Here is an 18,098-nt window from a genome sequence, read left to right as displayed (position 1 = left end):
GTGGCATTCAAAGCAGTTCTGCCAGGTTCTGCAACATCTTCTACCCCTAAACTGTGTTGACTCTGAACTCTGTGCTGTCTCCCTGACCTCAGCTCTACTTTTTGCAGTTTATTTATATGCAGTACATTTGGGTCATTTGCTACTACTATTGTTTTTTACTATTACTAGGAGGCTTTGCTCGCCCCAGCACGGGGCGCGCTACGCACCAGCCACTTTGCGTCTCTGCTACTTGCAGATTAAGCAAAAGATTAAGATACAGGTCTATCTATCTATCTATCTATCTATCTATCTATCTATCTATCTATCTATCTATCTATCTATCTATCTATCTATCTATCTATCTATCTATCTATCTATCTATCATAATTTTATTTTTTTTAGTTATTCTTGTCTTCAAAAACCATTTGATTTCAATGAATTCAGTGGTAGCATTCATTTTTTGTTTGGAAGCATTTTTAAATACTTGCTTCTCAAGTTAGGACCAAGTGCCACCCTCTGTTGGCTAGGAGGTAGATGCACCTGCTGCCAGTCTTTCTCTGTTTTTAGAGTCTTGCTGAAGTACCTAACTACCCAGCAGTCCACTCATCACTATATCTATGTACTTATTTAAAGCTGTGTGTTTGACTCATTGACTGACTGACAAGAAAGTATTGAACATTTGCATTTAACCTGATAACAGATTATCTCATTGGCCAGAGAAATTCAACCTTATAATTTATTTTAATTGTAAAAAAAATGGAGAAAAGCACAGTGGTGTTTCATATGTAATAGTTGAAAGGGGATGTCATAGTGCTGGACTTCAGCAGTTGCAGAATAGCACAAGTAGCTTCTCTGAATGCTTGTAGGCAAACATCACGGTTTGAGTCCTGTCTGTATACTTTTTTTATATTTGTATATGGAGGCATAAACATGCAAAATAGGAATTATCAATGCTACATAAGTGATATCAAAGATAACTAACAGCCATTCATCTTATAAACCTGCATATCCAGAACATGGGACAGAAACTGGAGCCAGTTCCAGAAAGCATCACGACTGCAAAGTAGGAATAACCCCTGCACAGGGCGCCAGCCATTTGCAGGGCAGACACAAACACCTGTCACAAAAACAAAATAAGGACTTATCACAATGTGCATCATACAGACCAATTTCACTTCTGAATAATGATGTTAAAATACTCTCTAAAATCATAGCTAGAAGGATGGAGAAAGTGCTCCCCTAGGTAATATCACAAGACCAAACTGGATTTATTAGGGGCCGACACTTATCTTCAAATCTTTGACGTCGGTTTAATGTAATATACTCACCAACTAAATCAAACACCCCAGAAATATTATTATCATTGGATGGAGAAAAAGCATTCGACATGATTGAATGGAAATACCTTTTTACTATATTGGAGAAGTTTGGGTTTGGCCCGAACATTTGTGCATGGATTAAATTACTGTATACTAACCCAGAAGCTTCAGTTTGCATCAACAACATTTGCTCAGACTACTTTAAACTAGAACGTGGCACAAGACAAGGATGCCCTTGTCACCGCTGCTGTTTGCGATTGCCATTGAACCACTGGCAATACATTGTCGAAATACTGATCAGATAAAGGGGATTAGCAGAGAAGGACTGGAACAGAAAATCTCATTATATGCAGATGACATGGTACTGTATATATCGGACCCAGAAAATTCTGTGCCTGCAGTCTTAGCAGCACTCACAGAATTTCAAAAGATCTCTGGTCTCAGAATTAATCTGAATAAAAGTGTACTCTTTCCAGTGAATTCTCAAGCATATAATATTAGATTAGATACCCTACCTTTTATCATTGCAGAACAGTTTAAATACCTCGGGGTAAACATCACAAGTAAACATAAAGCTCTTTATCAACAAAATTTCACGTCTGCATGGAAAAAATTAAACAAGACTTGCATAGATGGTCAACCCTTCATCTCACACTAGCTGGAAGAATTAACACTGTTAAGATGAATATTCTTCCTAAGCTCCTTTTTATTTCAAAACATCCAATATACATTAATAAATCATTTTTTAAGCAATTAGATTCAACAATAACCTCATTTATTTGGAATTCAAAACATCCACGCATCAAAAGAGCGACCCTACAAAGACAAAAGGCAGAAGGTGGCATGGCTCTACCTAACTTCCAGTTTTATTACTGGGCAGCAAATATACAGGCATAAGAACCTGGACACAAATAGAAGAACATACACAGGCTTGGACCGCAATAGAAGTAAAATCCTGCAGTACTTCTTTGTATTCCTTGCTCTGTGCTCCAATAAACACACGTTATTGGCAATACACTAATAACCCAATTGTGCTCCACTCACTTAGAATCTGGAACCAATGTAGAAAGCATTTTAAGACGGAGAAGCTTCTATCTGTGGCACCCTGCAAGAGAACCACCTCTTTCAACCTTCACAAACATATGCAGTTTTAATATCTGGAAAAATTTGGAATTAACTTGCTTAGAGATCTTTATATAGACAACGTCTTTGCATCCTATGAACAATTACATTCCAAATTTAACATTCCAGCTACACATTTCTTTCACTATCTTCAAATCAGGAACTTTGTTAAACAGAACCTTCCAGATTTTCCTCATCTTGCACCCTCATCCATGCTGGAAAAAATATTGCTCAATCTCAAGGACTTAGACTCCATCTCTACAATATATAAAATCATTTTACAATCCCTCCCTTTCAAAGATCCAAGAGGACACTGGGAAAAAGATCTCTCAATTAATATATCAGAAAAGGAGTGGAAAGTAGCAATGCAGAGAATTCACTCGAGCTCCATATGCACAAAGCATACAATTATACAACTCAAAATTATATATCGAGCACATCTGTCTTGACTAAAACTCTCCAAAATGTTTCCAGCGCATGATCCAACCTGCGAACGTTGCAACCAAGTCCCAGCCTCACTGGGTCACATGTTCTGGGCCTGCACCAAATTAACATTATTCTGGACAAAATTTTTAATTACCTCTCAGACAGCCTTGGACTCACAATCCCTCCTAACCCATTAACAGCTGTGTTTGGGGTTCTTCCAGAGGGCTTAAAGTGGAGAAAGACAAACAAATTGTGATCGCAATTACTACACTTTTGGCACACAGACTTATTCTGATAAACTGGAAGAACCCAAACTCTCCTCTTTTAAGTCAGTGGGAAACCGATGTGTTATATTATTTGAAATTGGAAAAAATCAAATACTTAGTTAGAGGAGTTAGAGTTAGAGGATCCGTACAGACTTTTTTCAAAACATGGCAGGATCTAATCTATACTAATAAAAGGCAAAGCCCTCACTCACTCACTCACTCACTGACTCACTCACTGACTCACTCACTGACTCATCACTAATTCTCCAAGTTCCCGTGTAGGTAGAAGGCTGAAATTTGGCAGGCTCATTCCTTACAGCTTCCTTACAAAAGTTGGGCAGGTTTCATTTTCTTCACATAATGGTCATAAATGGAAGCTATTTTTCTCCATTTACTGTAATGGAGTTGACCTCGAAAGCCGTGGGGGCGGAGTTTCGTGTGACATCATCACGCCTCCCACGTAATCACGTGAACTGACTGTCAATGCAGTGCGTAGAAAACCAGGAAGAGCTCCAAAAAGCGCTGAAGAAAACATGCATTATACAATTGAGAAGTCAGCGAAACAATAAGAAGCGGGCGAATGACATATACAACCATATTCATGAGTGCTGCTACTTCGGAAAGAAAGCACGGTGTAAACCTAAAGTTTAAATTAAGTTCATAGACAGGCTGCCGCTGGCGTTTGTCATGCCCACGGGTAATGCGGGATACAAGTTTAATGAGAGGATGCAGGATATAAACGAGAGTTTTGATCACTTTGTTACTAAGTTAAAATTGTAGGTGAAGGGGTGTGCTTATGCAAATTCTAAGAGACTGTGTTTGTGGGGGATTGACAGTTAAGGCGGGTGGGGGAGTCACGTCATCATCTCCCCTCCCATTCACCTCATTTTGCTCTGTGCTGAGCTCCGCAGCTACCGCGCAGTGTTACGAGGCGACTTTGTGGCGCTGCCACCAAATACTCACAGAAAAATCCACAAGTTAATACACACGCAGTCTCTAGAGTTTCTCCACACTGAATCCTCCAGGCACTACTTACAATAGGTTACATTGACAATCGTGTTATGTTATTTTTAAAATGTTTCCTTTTCTTAGCACAAGCACAGCTGAGAAGCTTCGATGCATGTAATCCATAACGCGTTAAAAAATCACGCATTTAATCACACTTTGCAATACAAGCAAAGGGGAACTTCTGTCAATGCATGATTTCATGGTACACCGATTACATTGATCAGCGCTTCCCGATTCATTTTACCCTTGCACCCCCTTGGTTTGAGAAGAAGTATGAAAAAATATGAGGTTAACACAGAAAAACAGATCACCAATTGAAGCTTTGTGAATAATCGATTCGCCATCAACAATTGTTTTGGTAAAGCCATACTCAGTGTAATCCTCCTTCCATTTTATAATTTTTCCTCCACTAGCCATGATTAAATGAACGGTAAAAAAGTAAGCGCGAAGCGAGGGTGACTTATTCAGGCAGGCAGGCGACGGCTCAATAGCTCGAATTTGGATATAAGTAGGTTCTATTTAGTCGCCAGAAATATCTTTGTTAGGAAATGGAAGTTGAATTTAGTCTTTAAATTTCTATGGTAAAGAAAAAGTTATGCAATGATGACTACATTTAACTATATAAAGTCAAAACTTGAATATATAAAGTCAGCGCTGGAATATATAAAGTCAAAACTTGAATATATAAAGTCATTCCCAAATATATAAAGTCAAAACCTGAGTATATAAAGACAGCGTTGGAATATTTCGGAATATATAAAGTAAGCGCTAGAATATATAAAGTCAAAACTTCAATATATAAAGTCAGCGTCGGAATATATAAAGTATGCGCTGGAATATCCATCCATTTCCCAACCCGTTGAATCTGACCACAGGGTCACGGGGGTCTGCTGGAGCCAATCCCAGCCAACACTGGGCGCAAGGCAGGAACCAATCCTGGGCAGGGCACATGAATCATCTTCAAAACATTAACCGAACAGTGTTTTTTTAATTTATTTTTCTGAATACGTTTTTGTTCACTTAGTTCAGTTCAGAGTCGTTTCAATCAATAGATTTTGACTTTGACACTATATATTCAGGAATGAATTTATATACTCCAATGTTGACTTTATATAATCAGGAATGACTTTATAAATTCCGACGCTGACTTTATATATTCAGGTTTTGACTTTATATATTCCAGCGATGACTTTATATATTCTGATGCTGACTTTATATATTCAAGTTTTCACTTTATATATTCCAGCGATGACTTTATATATTCAAGTTTTGACTTTATATATTCACAAAATCAATTTATTTGCCTGTTTGGCACCCCATAGTATATGTATGTGTATATATGTACACATGTATGTATGTATATATATATATATATATATACAGTATATATATATATATATATATATATGCCAGCAACACTCATGACAATTACATTAACAATCATGTTCCGTTATTTTTAAAATTTTTCCTTTTCTTTTTGATAACTTCTTTAACACACTACTTCTCTGCTGCGAAGCGCGGGTATTCTTTTAGTCAGTAATATTTTAAAATAAGTTCATGAAGCACAGAAAATTTATTATTAATTTGGGTATGTTTAAAAGCCGTAAAATTTTTACGCCGTTTGGCTTGCTCTCTCTCTCAAGGGTGGGGATCGATCTGTTCTTAACTCAATTTTTCTATTTGTAAAAACTTGATTGCTTTGTATGGATTGCAATAAAATGAATTAAAAAAAAGGGCGAGAGCACAACTGTGCTAGAAAAAGTCGCCATGCAGTCCCTAAATTTAACATGCCCTGTAAATTATGGTGGCAAGATTGGCAAATTTGAAATACCCGACAACTAGAAGTCACTTAATGTGACATCGACTTAACCTACATACGTTTGGGCAGGAGCACCTGTTGGAATCCCCCACAGACATAGAGTACGATGAACATGCAAACTCCACCTAGGCAGCACCTGCGGCCTGAACTCCAGTCTCCTTTGCTAAAGACAGCAGCGCTACCACTGTGCTACCCATGCATTTAAATCTATATTTGTATTGGTGAAAAGTGATATTTGTCTGATGTCAACTTAAAAGAAGCTAAAAAAGAGTCTAATCAGTTATTATAAAGGTTATACAAATTTCAAGTGAATACGCAAGTAGCACAGTGGTTAGCACTGCTGCCTCCCTTGACTCTTCCTTCCATATCCTAAAGACGTGATGTGCTTTAATGTGAATGAAAAGCTCTAAACCTTACCCATATAATGGAGTGGTGCCCTGTCTATGGCTGTTTTCTGCCTTGTACCTCATGTTGTCAGAATAACCACTGGGCCCCCACAGTCCTGAAGAGTAAAGCACCAGTAAGGATAATGCCTAAATGTAAGCAGTTCTCATGGCCTGGCACTTTGGGTGTATTTTTTCCTCCTCAGACTGGTGAAGTCTGCTCGTTTTCATCTCTGATTTTATTTTTCTCCCTTGCTGCTCTTTCCTCAGGTAAAACCAGTGGCCCACAGCAGAATTATCGTTTCGGCGAGATTCTTGAGGCCTATTCAGGAGCCATGTGCTATTTTGTAAGTTTAACATTCAACTGTTCTTTTTTGCCATAAAACAGCAGACACAACTAGCAGCTGTTATAGATGAACTGAATGATCTCTCGTGTCTTTTCTTATTACAGCCTGGTTGCAAATGGAGATGTCCTAAACATGCCGGTCCGACTCTTAATCCCAAGGAAGATTCTCGCTCAGTGGGAACACATTCTCGAGATGGTCACAGAGAAGATGAGAGTTAGGATTCTTGGAGCTGTGCACAGGTAGGCTGTTTTCATTCTGTTCCTTTAAGTGCTGCTTGCTATTAACCTACAATAACAAAGAGCAGAGTTTGTCCATTAATCCATGTACTCACCCATTTTTAGAACCTGCTATGTCAAATCCATGGTTGTTGGAAGTCAGAACCTACAGTAACCTACCAGTTGACAAAATTCCATCCACTTAAAATTAAATATATTGTCCTGGTGGCACGGTGGTTGTTTTATCATGAAAGTGCTCATTAAAGGCACTTTAACTTCCAAGGAATTTTTTTGGTAGGTGGACAAGTTAATCCTGGAATTGTTAAATCTCAGTCAGGGTTCCTCCCCTGGCTGAGGTTCAGATTCATGTTTTAGGTCTCTTTTGTTCATTCATTGATTCTTTTAGTTATGTTGATTATTTGCATCATTCTATATTTTTGAATTTGTATATTGTGACAGACAGCCGGGTCCCATGCCCGGCAGGGACGCCCCTACTGCTTATGTTCCGGGGGAGCCACCATGGGCACTCCAGTACCTCCCCCGGGACGCTTGGTGGCAGCCTCCATGGCTGACGGTGATTCCCCAACCACCCGCAGGGCTCCATGGGAGATGGAGTCCTCCACAGCCTGGTTGGGGGCTTAGATGGCCGCTAGGGGGAGCTGCATGGACTCAGCAGCCTGGCTGGACGAATCTTCAGCCCCACCCGGAGGTGCAATTAGGACCAGGTGGTCAAGCACCTGGAACACTTCCGGGTGGGTTATAAAAAGGGCCAGCCACCAACACTCGGGGAGCCAGGGTCGGGAGGAGGAGGGCTAAGCTTGAGGAGGAGTGGTGGAAGAAGAGAAGAAGGATTGTTGGTTGGGTTTTCAGTGTGTGCTTTGGGACTGTGTTTGGGCTGTGTGGCACGGGGAAGACGTGTCCCACAGCTGAAGAAAAATAAAAGTCTTTTGTACTTTTATACGTGCCTCCATGTCTATCTGTGTCGGGTCAGGCGCCTATATAGCGCCTTTGTTACAATATGTATATTGTGACGAGTGTGAGTCCTTGTGTTGCACCCTAAAACATGACGCTGAGTCTCAGTACTTTAGCACATCCCACTTTATTGAGCTTGAAACTGGAACAGCAGGGTTATTTATTGTGGCGGGATCTACCACTCTCCTATACAAAGACACGGCAGGGTCGTGGCCAGGTTAGTGGCCAAGTAATCCTGTTCCCTGCATATATAATGTTCCTTGCATCACCCATCGACGATAGCACTTATAGTGTGACCACGATAGGCTCGGATTTGCTTTTACGGCGAGCGCTAGGAGCCTGTGGTTGCTCCAACAATGGATAAGCTGTCTTCCACAGACACAGCGATTGTGCTTTGGGACGCTCTTTGGTGTGTCGTCCTGTTGGGGGGAGTCCCAAAAGAGTTTAGAAACCTTACAATATAAGCTGCCTTTGGTATGTTCAATGACTATTGTGGGTAGTTCCCCAAGAGGTGGAGCCACCTACCAATCAGTGCTAGGAACTGTCATATAAATCAAAGGGTCTTTCATAGGTCCTGGTGGTTCATTTCATATGTACTAGGGAGTGGTGAGATTACTTTTGATTACTTTTTACTTTTTGGTGTTTATTGCTGTGTTTATGTTTATTGTGATTGTCTGGATTTTCAACTTTCTGTTCTGGATTTTAGTTCCTTTATGCCTTTTGTGCTCTTTGGAACTTCAAAGTGTGACAGAGCATTTCTTGTGAAAATACACTTTTCATTAAGGTTCTGTGTTTACCCTTATTACTAGCCGAGGTTTGGCAGTAAATCCCCCTCACAGATGGCATTTTTGAAAGTGTTTTGGGGACTTGCATGCCATAGGACTCCATGTCATAACAGAAAATGCCTAAATTATTAGGCTTGCTTTACATATATATCCTGCAATTCTTCTGGAATCCACAATCTATTAAACCTCTGAAATACCTCAGCTAATGCCAGATGCCTATATCCTTCATCTTGCAGATTGCTGCCTTTATACACACATGAACTTTAATGACATCCCATTCTTAATACATAGGCTTTAATATGGAGTTGGCCCACCCTTTGCAGCTCTAACAGCGTCAACCCTTCTGGGAAGGCTTTCCACGAGGTTTAGGAGTGTTTTTATGGAAATTTTTGACCATTCTTCCAGGAGAGTATTGGTGAGGTCAGGCACTGATGTTAGACAAGAAGGCCTGGCTCCCTCGCAGTCTCCGCTCTAATTCATCCCAAAGGTGTCCTATCGGGTTGAGATTAGGGCTTTGTGCAGGCCAGTCAAGTTCCTCCACACCAAACTCACTCATTAATTTCTTTATAGACCTTGCTTTGTGCACTGGTGCTCAGTCATGTTGGAACAGGAAGGGGCCATCTCCAAACCATTCCCACAAAGTTGGGAGCACGAAATTGTCCAAATTGTCTTCATATGCTGAAGCATTAACAGTTCCTTTCACTGGAACTGAGGGGACAAGCCCAAGCCTTGAAAAACAACCCCACACCATAATCCCCCCTTTACACTTGGCACAATGCAGTCAGGCAAGTACCGTTTTCCTCCATCCAATTGGATTGCCAGACAGAGAAGCATGATTCGTCACTCCAGATGACACGTCTCCACTGCTCTAGAGTCCAGTGGCGGTGTGCTTTACACCACTGCATCCGACACTTTGCATTGCACTTGGTGATGTAAAGCTTGGATGCAGCTGCTTGGCTATGGAAACCCGTTCCATGAAGTTCTCTACGCACTGTTCTTGAGCTAATCTGGAGGCCACACGAAGTTTGGAGGTCTGTAGCTATTGACTCTGCAGAAAGTTGTCGACTTCTGCACACTGTGTGCCTCAGTATGCACTGTCCCCACTCTGTGATTGTACATGGCCTACCATTTTGTGGCTGAGATGCTGTTGATCCCAATTGCTTCCATTTTGTTAAAATACCACTAACAGTTGACCATGGAATATTTAGTAGCGAGGAAATTTCACGAATGAACTTATTGCACACTGCGGTGCGCTGGCGCCCTGCCCGGGGTTTGTTTCCTGCCTTGCGCCCTGTGTTGGCTGGGATTGGCTCCAGCACACCCCCGTGACCCTGTAGTTAGAATATAGCGAGTTGGATAATGGATGGATGGACTTATTGCACAGGTGGTATCCTATCACAGTACCACGCTTGAATTCACTGAACTCCTGAGAATGACCCATTCTTTCACAAATGCTTGTAGAAGCAGTCTGCATGCCTAGGTGCTTGAACTTTATACACCTGTGGCCATGGAAGTGATTGGAACACCTGAATTCAATGATTTGGAGGGGTGTCCCAATACTTTTGCCAATATAGTGTATCTTTCATCTTCCTTTGGGCTACAGAACACAGCCTGCTTTCAGATTGCTTTCTTTGAAAGGATTTTGAACAAATGTGCCAAGCAGACACTGACTACCCTCAAAAGGCTGGCAAGAAGCAGTCTAAACAGAGGTCAGGAGAGCCTGATCTTGTTGGGTTACTTATAACCTTCAGGTCCTCTAAAAGAATTTAACTGGAACGAGTACAGCTCACTCTATATTAACACTAATCACTTGGGGTAGAATTGCTGATGTCAATAATCAAGGCAGTTTCAATGAGATAATACCCAATCCGTCTTTCATTTTAAATGTATGTTTATTTCCAGAGAGACCAGACTATCAAATACTAGAAATCAAAATAGAAGAAAACATGCGACCTAAATAATTCAAATCAATGTCCATGCAACAAGTTTCGCCTCCGTAAAGCCAAGAGAGATATGTGTGTAAATCGAGAGTCCTTTTTTCTTAATCCAACTCAAGTGTTCTGTAAAAGTGTAGCAAATTGCACAGTCTTTTTCCTCCTAATACTTGTCTTCATTGGGGCTCATTTTCATTGTGTAGGTGGTGCTTTGCTCTCATCCTCTGACATTATAATGTTTCCTATTACTTCTGCATCCTCTCTCTCATACTCCAAGCAGTGTGTCTCACCTGTCTTGTATCAAAAACTGTGTATATTCTCTGTCGTCAAAACCTGCATGTCTTTAAGCACTCTCAAAACACTTTCTTTAATACAGGACCTTTATAGCTGTTTATGCAAGATTTAATTGATCGGACAAATGATCATTTCCCATGGTCTAGTTACTTGTCAGTTAAGTTAAGTTTAGGTAACTGTGAGAAAACATGTGGAATGCAAAGTCCCAATCTCCTATTTCACATTTTCTTACAAGCATGTACACACTTGTTAGTTTATCTAAACCTATATATCTACATACTATGGTCAACACTCTGTAGTATTTGCTTTTACATTTGCACCTACCAGTGTTCCATCTTAACTGCATAATTCTATATCCCAGTATCCAGCACAGTTTCAGATTTTCAAAGTATTCCAAGCTCTCCCATTTTTCTCAGTGCCAACGCCGTGTCTGAAAAAGCTGGTACTGTATGGATGCTTTACAGATTTGACGAGTTCAGCCTCAATCTCAGCTCTTTTTTTTTTCCATTTTGTCATGGTAAGTAAAACACACAATGTCAGGCAAGAGAGTCTCTTCTATTTGTCCGGATCAAAATACCTATGTTCCTTAGTCCTCGTAGGTGCATTATATGCATTGTATTTTCAAGTGAGTGGTCATCGAGTGTCAGCTCTCCCTTACACACAGAGCCAACTCCTATGACTTACAGTAAGACAAATTCAAATCTGTTTGATTTCTTCAGGGTGAGTCGCAGACTGGTTGGATTGAGTTACTGGGTAAATCATACTACATGTCGGAAGATCATGTGTGCGTACCGTGTACTCCTCTAACTTGCTAAGAGTATGTAAATAAGGTCTGTGACTGAAAATCACCATAAAAGTCGCTTTTAGGTTATATTCACCTGGAGTACTATGTGCAGTTTTAGTCTTCATATTACAAAAAAATACATAGCAGTGCTAGAGAATGTCCAGAGGAGAGCAGCTAGACTGATTTGGAGACTGAGAGTTATGAGCTATGAGTAGTGCTTGATGAAGTTGAACCTTTCTTGTTTAACTCTTTCAGGGCTGATGTCGACTTTTGCCAAAAGGAGGAGTTGAGGATAGTAATCGACTGTCAACTGTGACAAAACCAACCATTATGTTTTAGTTGGAGTCTTGTTGCTAGAAAGAAGGTTAGCTTTGTTGGTATTGACCTGAGATTTCCTGCACTCCCATTAGTAGCAAGGCACAAATAACTGCAAAATTGGCCCTGACACCTGGCGAGAGATCCAAGTGGATTTGTAAAGTAGAACACTCCGGAGATGACGTTTTGCCTGTCAGACTCTGATTTTGATACAAGTGATCAAAGACGATTGTGAGGTTCTGGCTTCAGCTGATTGGTCCCCCGCTATTCGTGGTGCTGATCAGGTTCAAGTAGTTGACACGCCTATGGAGGACTGCCACTTAACAATGACAAGAGGTAGAACCCACATTGCAATACACTGCAACAGTGACAGCTGCTGCTGCCCCAGCCACGCAAAGACAGCCTGGCAGCAAGCCTGCCGCACATTCTTGGCAAACTGGCAGCCACAGCATGCAGCAACAGACGTTTTATGTTGATGTCTGTGTGACACCTTTGCTTTTCAGAGAAGTATGTTTTTTGGAAAAAATATTCAGCCCTCAAAGAGTTAAGAATACTAAGATTAAGGAGAATAAGACTGAAGTATTCAAAGTCATGAAGAGAATTACTACAATGGATCTTGAGTTGTTTTCAAAATGAGATCTTTAAGAACACAGCGACATAGACAGTAATCAGTTAAGGATAAATTTCACACAAATGTTAAACATTTTCCTTGACACAGAGAACCATACAAATTTCTCTACAGTATATATAAAATCCAACATCTGTCTGTATGTCTGTCTGCTTTTCACAAGAGAACTACTTAATGGATGTTGATTGGGTTTTTTTATAATTTGCTTGAACATTCCTGTTGATTTTGCGACTTCTCTTATCGTGCTAAGTATCATAGCTCGCTTGCAATACCGATTTATTTGAGCAAATCCAAGAGAGACACAGTAGGGGGTTCAGGTCCCTCCTCACTCACGCGCCAGCCTCGGGACGTATCTTACATTCGCTTAGCTAGCGAACAAAGATTGGGCTTTTTTCTAGAATTTGCTTGAGCATTCCGGTTGATTTTGTGACTTCTCTCATCGTGTTAAGAATCATACTTCGCTTGCAGGAGTGATATATTCACTCTAATCCAAGACAGAGGCTGCGGGCCGAGGTGAGGGGGATGCGTGATGTCAGGAGTGGGGAGTCGGTCTGCCTCTGTGTTTTGGAGCATAACTTGCCTCTGTTTAGCTAGCGATACCTTTTTGTTTATTGATTTTTAAAGTTTGTCCCGTTTCACTACTATGTGGGCGGAGCTGCGGTCAGTGGCTAGTATGGAATAAACTTCCAAGTAGTGTGGTAGGCTGTTTTATGCTGTTGACCCTGTAATGAAACAAGAGGATATGATATAAAGGGTTTGGAGCACCTAGCTGAACTCTGTACATTGAGATGAAACAAAAAGTAGTTTTAAGACAAAAAATAAGCTGTTGATGGCTTGTTCAGACTGAGTCTTCTGAAGACTGCCTCAAGATGGCCGGTGATCAACTGGGGGACCCGGAAAGGGTGGGCTGAAGAGGGTGGAAACCAGAAGTGACTTCAGAGTTGGAAGGACCATCTGTCATTCATTCTTACATTTACTTGTTTGGCTGATGCCTTTATCGAAGGTGACTTACAACATTTACAATACAATTGGTTACGTTTCTTTTGGTTTTCCAATTGGAGCACAGGCAGGTCATGTGATTTGCTCATGTGCTCTCTGCTTAAGACATGCTCATCCATAATTACAGTAGTATTCCTGTTGCTTCATTGGTAAATGCATGTTTCATTTCAGGTTCTGTCCCTCCTGCTCTCAAAACTGCTGCAGTTACCCTAATCCTTAAAAAAACTTGACCTGGATCCTTCCTTTCTCTCCACTTACAGGCCTTTCTCTAATCTCCCTTTTTTGGCTAAGGTGATGGAACACGTGGTTGCTACACAACTCCATGCTTTTCTTCTAGATAATACACTCTATGAGCCTTTTCAGTCTGGCTTTTATACACAGCACAGCACTGAGACAGCTCTTCTCTGTATAGTCAATGATCTTTTCCGGTCTTCAGATTGCCATTTCCTTCATATTCTCCTCCTTCTTGACTTAAGTACAACATTTGACACTGTTAATCATGAAATCCTTCTGTCACGTCTCTCTGCTGTAGGTTTCTCTGGCTTAACCCTTCAATGGCTCACATCATATCTTTCTAATAGGAAACAGTTTGTCACACTCGGCTGACATAAATCCTTCACCTCACCTGTGTCATGTGGTGTCCCTCAGGGTTCAGTCCTTGGGCCATTACTCTTTCTACTTTATATCCTTCTTTTGGGTCAGATTATTCACAGACATGGCCTTCACTTCCACTGTTAAACAGATGATATACAGTTATATCTTAGTACAGACTCCCCTACAGATTCACCTCCCAGCACACTCACTGACTGCATCTCTGATCTTAAGCTATGGATGGAAAATAACCTTCTCAGACTTAATGCCAATAAAACTGAAGTGTTACTGGTAGGTCCAAACTCCCAACTTTCTAAGGCATCCAATCTCTCTATTTCTATTGATGATACTCTTGTCAAACCTGCTCCAGTTGTAAGAAATCTTGGTGTTTTGTTTGATTCATCACTTAACTTTGAGCTACACATTAGGTCTCTTTCCAAAATGTCATTCTATCATCTCCGTAACATTGCCCGCCTCCATCCATTTCTGTCCTTTAATGATGCTCAAACTCTGGTTCATTGTTTCATAATGTCTCATATTGATTACTGTAATTCCCTCTTCATTGGCCTCCTTGCAAAATCTATACAGAAGCTACAGTACATTCACAACTCCGCAGCCACACAAAGCGTTCTGCTCACATCTCCCCTGTTCTCTTCCAGCTTCACTGGCTACCGGTTCCATCAAGGATTAAATTCAAGGTTCTGCTTCTCACCTTCAAAGCCCTACATAACGTTGCCCCCCTCTACCTCACTCAGCTCCTAGCTCCTTACACTCCTTGTCACTCTCTCAGGTCCTCCAGCAGTCATCTCCTTACTGTCCCACACACCAGACTCTCCACCCTAGCAGGCAGGTCCTTCAGTGCTAAAGCCCCTCAACTCTGGAACTCTCTTCCTCAGTCTTTCCGAGATTCCTCCTCTTTCTGCACTTTTAAATCTCAACTGAAAATTTTCCTCTTCTACGAACTTTTGTCTTCTGTGTAATTTTTTTTTTTTACTCTTTATGTGAAGCGACCTTGGGTTTGTGAAAGGCGCACAATAAATGTAAGTTATTATTATTATTATTATTATCATGGTCACAGAGCGTCAGTAGTGTGATTTGAGACGACGACCTCAGGGTTTGAACCACTACACCACACTGCTTGCCATTGCATTTCTGCAGAAGATCAAAGAGAAAACGCATTAGACAACAGCGCCACCCTCTGTTTCTGAAATGAGCCCTGAGGTTGTCTCCCAAGTGCGCATGAGTGACAATCTTCATAATGTGATGCAATGTTATTTTAGAGAAACAAGGTGTATAGGATTGACGAGTTTTGTTGGGCTGCACGGCCCGTTCTCGTACCATTTTTTCTGATATTTCAAATGAAGCAAATAAACCTGCTTCCATATCTACCTTTAACATGCAGACTTATGGGACTTTTCAAAAAGACCACTAATGTGCCAGAGCTGACAGTGCAAAGTGTTTCCTCCATGTGCTCAATAAGGTCCTGATGACCAGCTATACCCTTGTACGCCAAGTTCAGTAAAGGAAAATTTCTTTGCTTCTTCAAATTCAAGTCTCCCCAGTGTTAACTTGCTGCCAATGTGCAGATGGTGCTTGCTGATTCATATGTCATCCTGGCACAGTCAATGACTTCAAGAGGCGTCCAGGGCTCAGACCCCCTACTCCCACTCTCTGACAACCTACATGACAAAGTCTTTTCATGTCTCAATCACCTGTGCTGTCTAATATTCAGTATGTTGAACACACAGTTCAGTTTTTAACAAGCATGTAAAGAACTAACCGTTTGTTTCCTGCCTTTTCTTTTAAAAGCCTGTTCACTTTTGATGGAAAACACATCAAGGAAGCCAAAGACCTGGAAAATGGACAGTTTTATGTAGCTGTCGGCCGAGAGAGGTTTAAAAAACTTGCATATAGTGACCTTCTTTTTACAAAGCCAGCTCCAATAAGAAGATATAATGGGTAAGAGATGTTTTATTTCAAAGCTTGTCAACTAAGTGGGCTTTTCAGTGTCAAAAGTTTGCATTTTCAGAACCTCTAGACCAGGGGTCTCCAACTCCAGTCCTGGGGCCTCATGTATAAACGGAGCGTACGCACAAAAATGTTGCGTAAGAACGTTTCCACGTTCAAATTGCGATGTATAAAACCTAAATTTGGCTTAAAGCCACGCACATTTTCACGGTAGCTCATACCCTGGTGTACGCAAGTTCTGCACTTGGTTTTGCAGACTGCCGGCACCCAGCGTCAAAGCAGTGCTAATGTTCCTGGGTGGTTTCCCTTTCTTTTTTAGATCCACATCCCTGACGCAGATTTATAAATACACTGAAATTAACCACATATTGTTTAATAGTTTAATGCATCTGATTGTAATTAGCTTGTAACAATATAATGGTCCACAGAATGGTCACACTATTCCAAATACCATAACTGCTTTAGCGTTGTTACTCTCACTGCACCTTCTTCTCCTCCCGTTAAGGGTTGCCACAGTGGATCATCGTATTCCATATTACTCTCACTGCACCACTCGGAGTATTTATATCACTGTATCTGAGTGTGAATCACAGCTCTACAGCAGCTGATCGGAAAGAGAATTATCAGTATACAGCATCAAGCACACGCTGCCTCAGCCATGCTGTCTATTGAACTGCTCTCACGCGGCATACGTTTCAAAGCCTTTCCTGTACTGACCTTGCGGTTCAGAAACAGTTTCATCCCAAGAACTCTAAACGCACTCAATCAGTCCATCAAGTGCTCCTTGTAGAACTGTTGGTACTCAAAAGTACAATTACCTCACTGTAAACTTGCGATACAGTTATAATATTGCACAACTTGAGCCACTTTATAAAATGCGTATTTACATATGATGACGATATCATTTTTAAGATGAAATGCAGCAAAATATGTTTATTATATTATACAGATAAAACTTTAATTTCATTTAAATAATCTATATTGTTAATAATTAAACAAGTGAGGACACGGTGCCACAGCGCTAATGAGTTCACGGATTGTTCCTGCCATGCACTGTATTCTTGCTGAGGCTGGCATGACCCTGGATGGGTAGATGGATAGAATAATTAAACACGTACTACAACGATATTTCAATGTTCCTTAAAGGTTTTGAAGAATCTGAGTTCTAAGCTTACAGATGGCTTAATGTCTATTACAGAGCTGATTTTGTGGCGATTGGGTATTTGGAGAAAGAAAAGTAAGGACAGGAATTGGGGGTTAGTGAGTTTGAGAGAGACAGTACTGCTACAATGAAGAATTTCATCGAAGGTCACGCATGGCGCAGCAAGCATCTTGCGTGAGGCATGAACAATCACTGTGCCACCGTGTTCCGATGTTTAATAACATGCTTTAACTCCTATCATCATGAAAATGATATCACATATACATCTCAGTATTTTGATTATTCAGAGAGCTGTAATATCACAAATGTAATGGATTCTGTGTCCTGTCGGAGAAAGAGAAAGCCCGTTTAAGAATCACATAGTGATTCACACACATAGAGCACATAGAAGATCAAATACAAAACAAAGCATTAGCTTTGCTACTTTAGTTACGATAGGATTTGAGAAACTAGTAAATTAAACGATTTTAGGATGAAGTTTATGATGTTCTGCTTTAATGACAAAATAAACTACGTGATTAAAGTGAAAATTTAGAGGTTAAAGTTGACATTTCATGCTTTTTTCCTACTGTGTGCCTTTTTTTTTCTCTGTACCCTAATAAACTTTCATATGACACTCAGACGGTGGGCTACGACTCGCCTTTTCATGGCGACTTTGATATGTGACAACTTCTTTTTTATTTTGGGCACTGTGCAACTTTGTGAACTTGAGCTTTCGAGTTTCTCCAACACGCTATGTAACTCGATCGACTTCCTTTTGTTTTTTATACCACTATTGAAAC

At 40.7% G+C, this 18,098-nt stretch overlaps 1 protein-coding gene across 1 annotated transcript in view; it reads left to right on the top strand.

Moving 5' to 3' along the window:
- LOC120516038 (doublecortin domain-containing protein 2-like) overlaps window positions 1-18,098 on the top strand; it is a 140,778-nt gene that overhangs the window by 41,854 nt on the left and 80,826 nt on the right. Inside the window, exons 4-6 of the mRNA XM_039737474.1 lie at window positions 6,593-6,669; window positions 6,774-6,908; window positions 15,996-16,145. Of these exons, the coding sequence (XP_039593408.1) occupies window positions 6,593-6,669; window positions 6,774-6,908; window positions 15,996-16,145 (362 nt within the window). The remainder of the gene's footprint in view (window positions 1-6,592; window positions 6,670-6,773; window positions 6,909-15,995; window positions 16,146-18,098) is intronic.

This window comes from Polypterus senegalus, chromosome 15 (genome assembly GCF_016835505.1).
Source record: "Polypterus senegalus isolate Bchr_013 chromosome 15, ASM1683550v1, whole genome shotgun sequence".
Classification (NCBI taxonomy): domain Eukaryota; kingdom Metazoa; phylum Chordata; class Cladistia; order Polypteriformes; family Polypteridae; genus Polypterus; species Polypterus senegalus.
The sequence above is the reverse complement of the archived record's forward strand: the minus strand, read 5'-3'. Positions and strand labels throughout refer to the sequence as shown.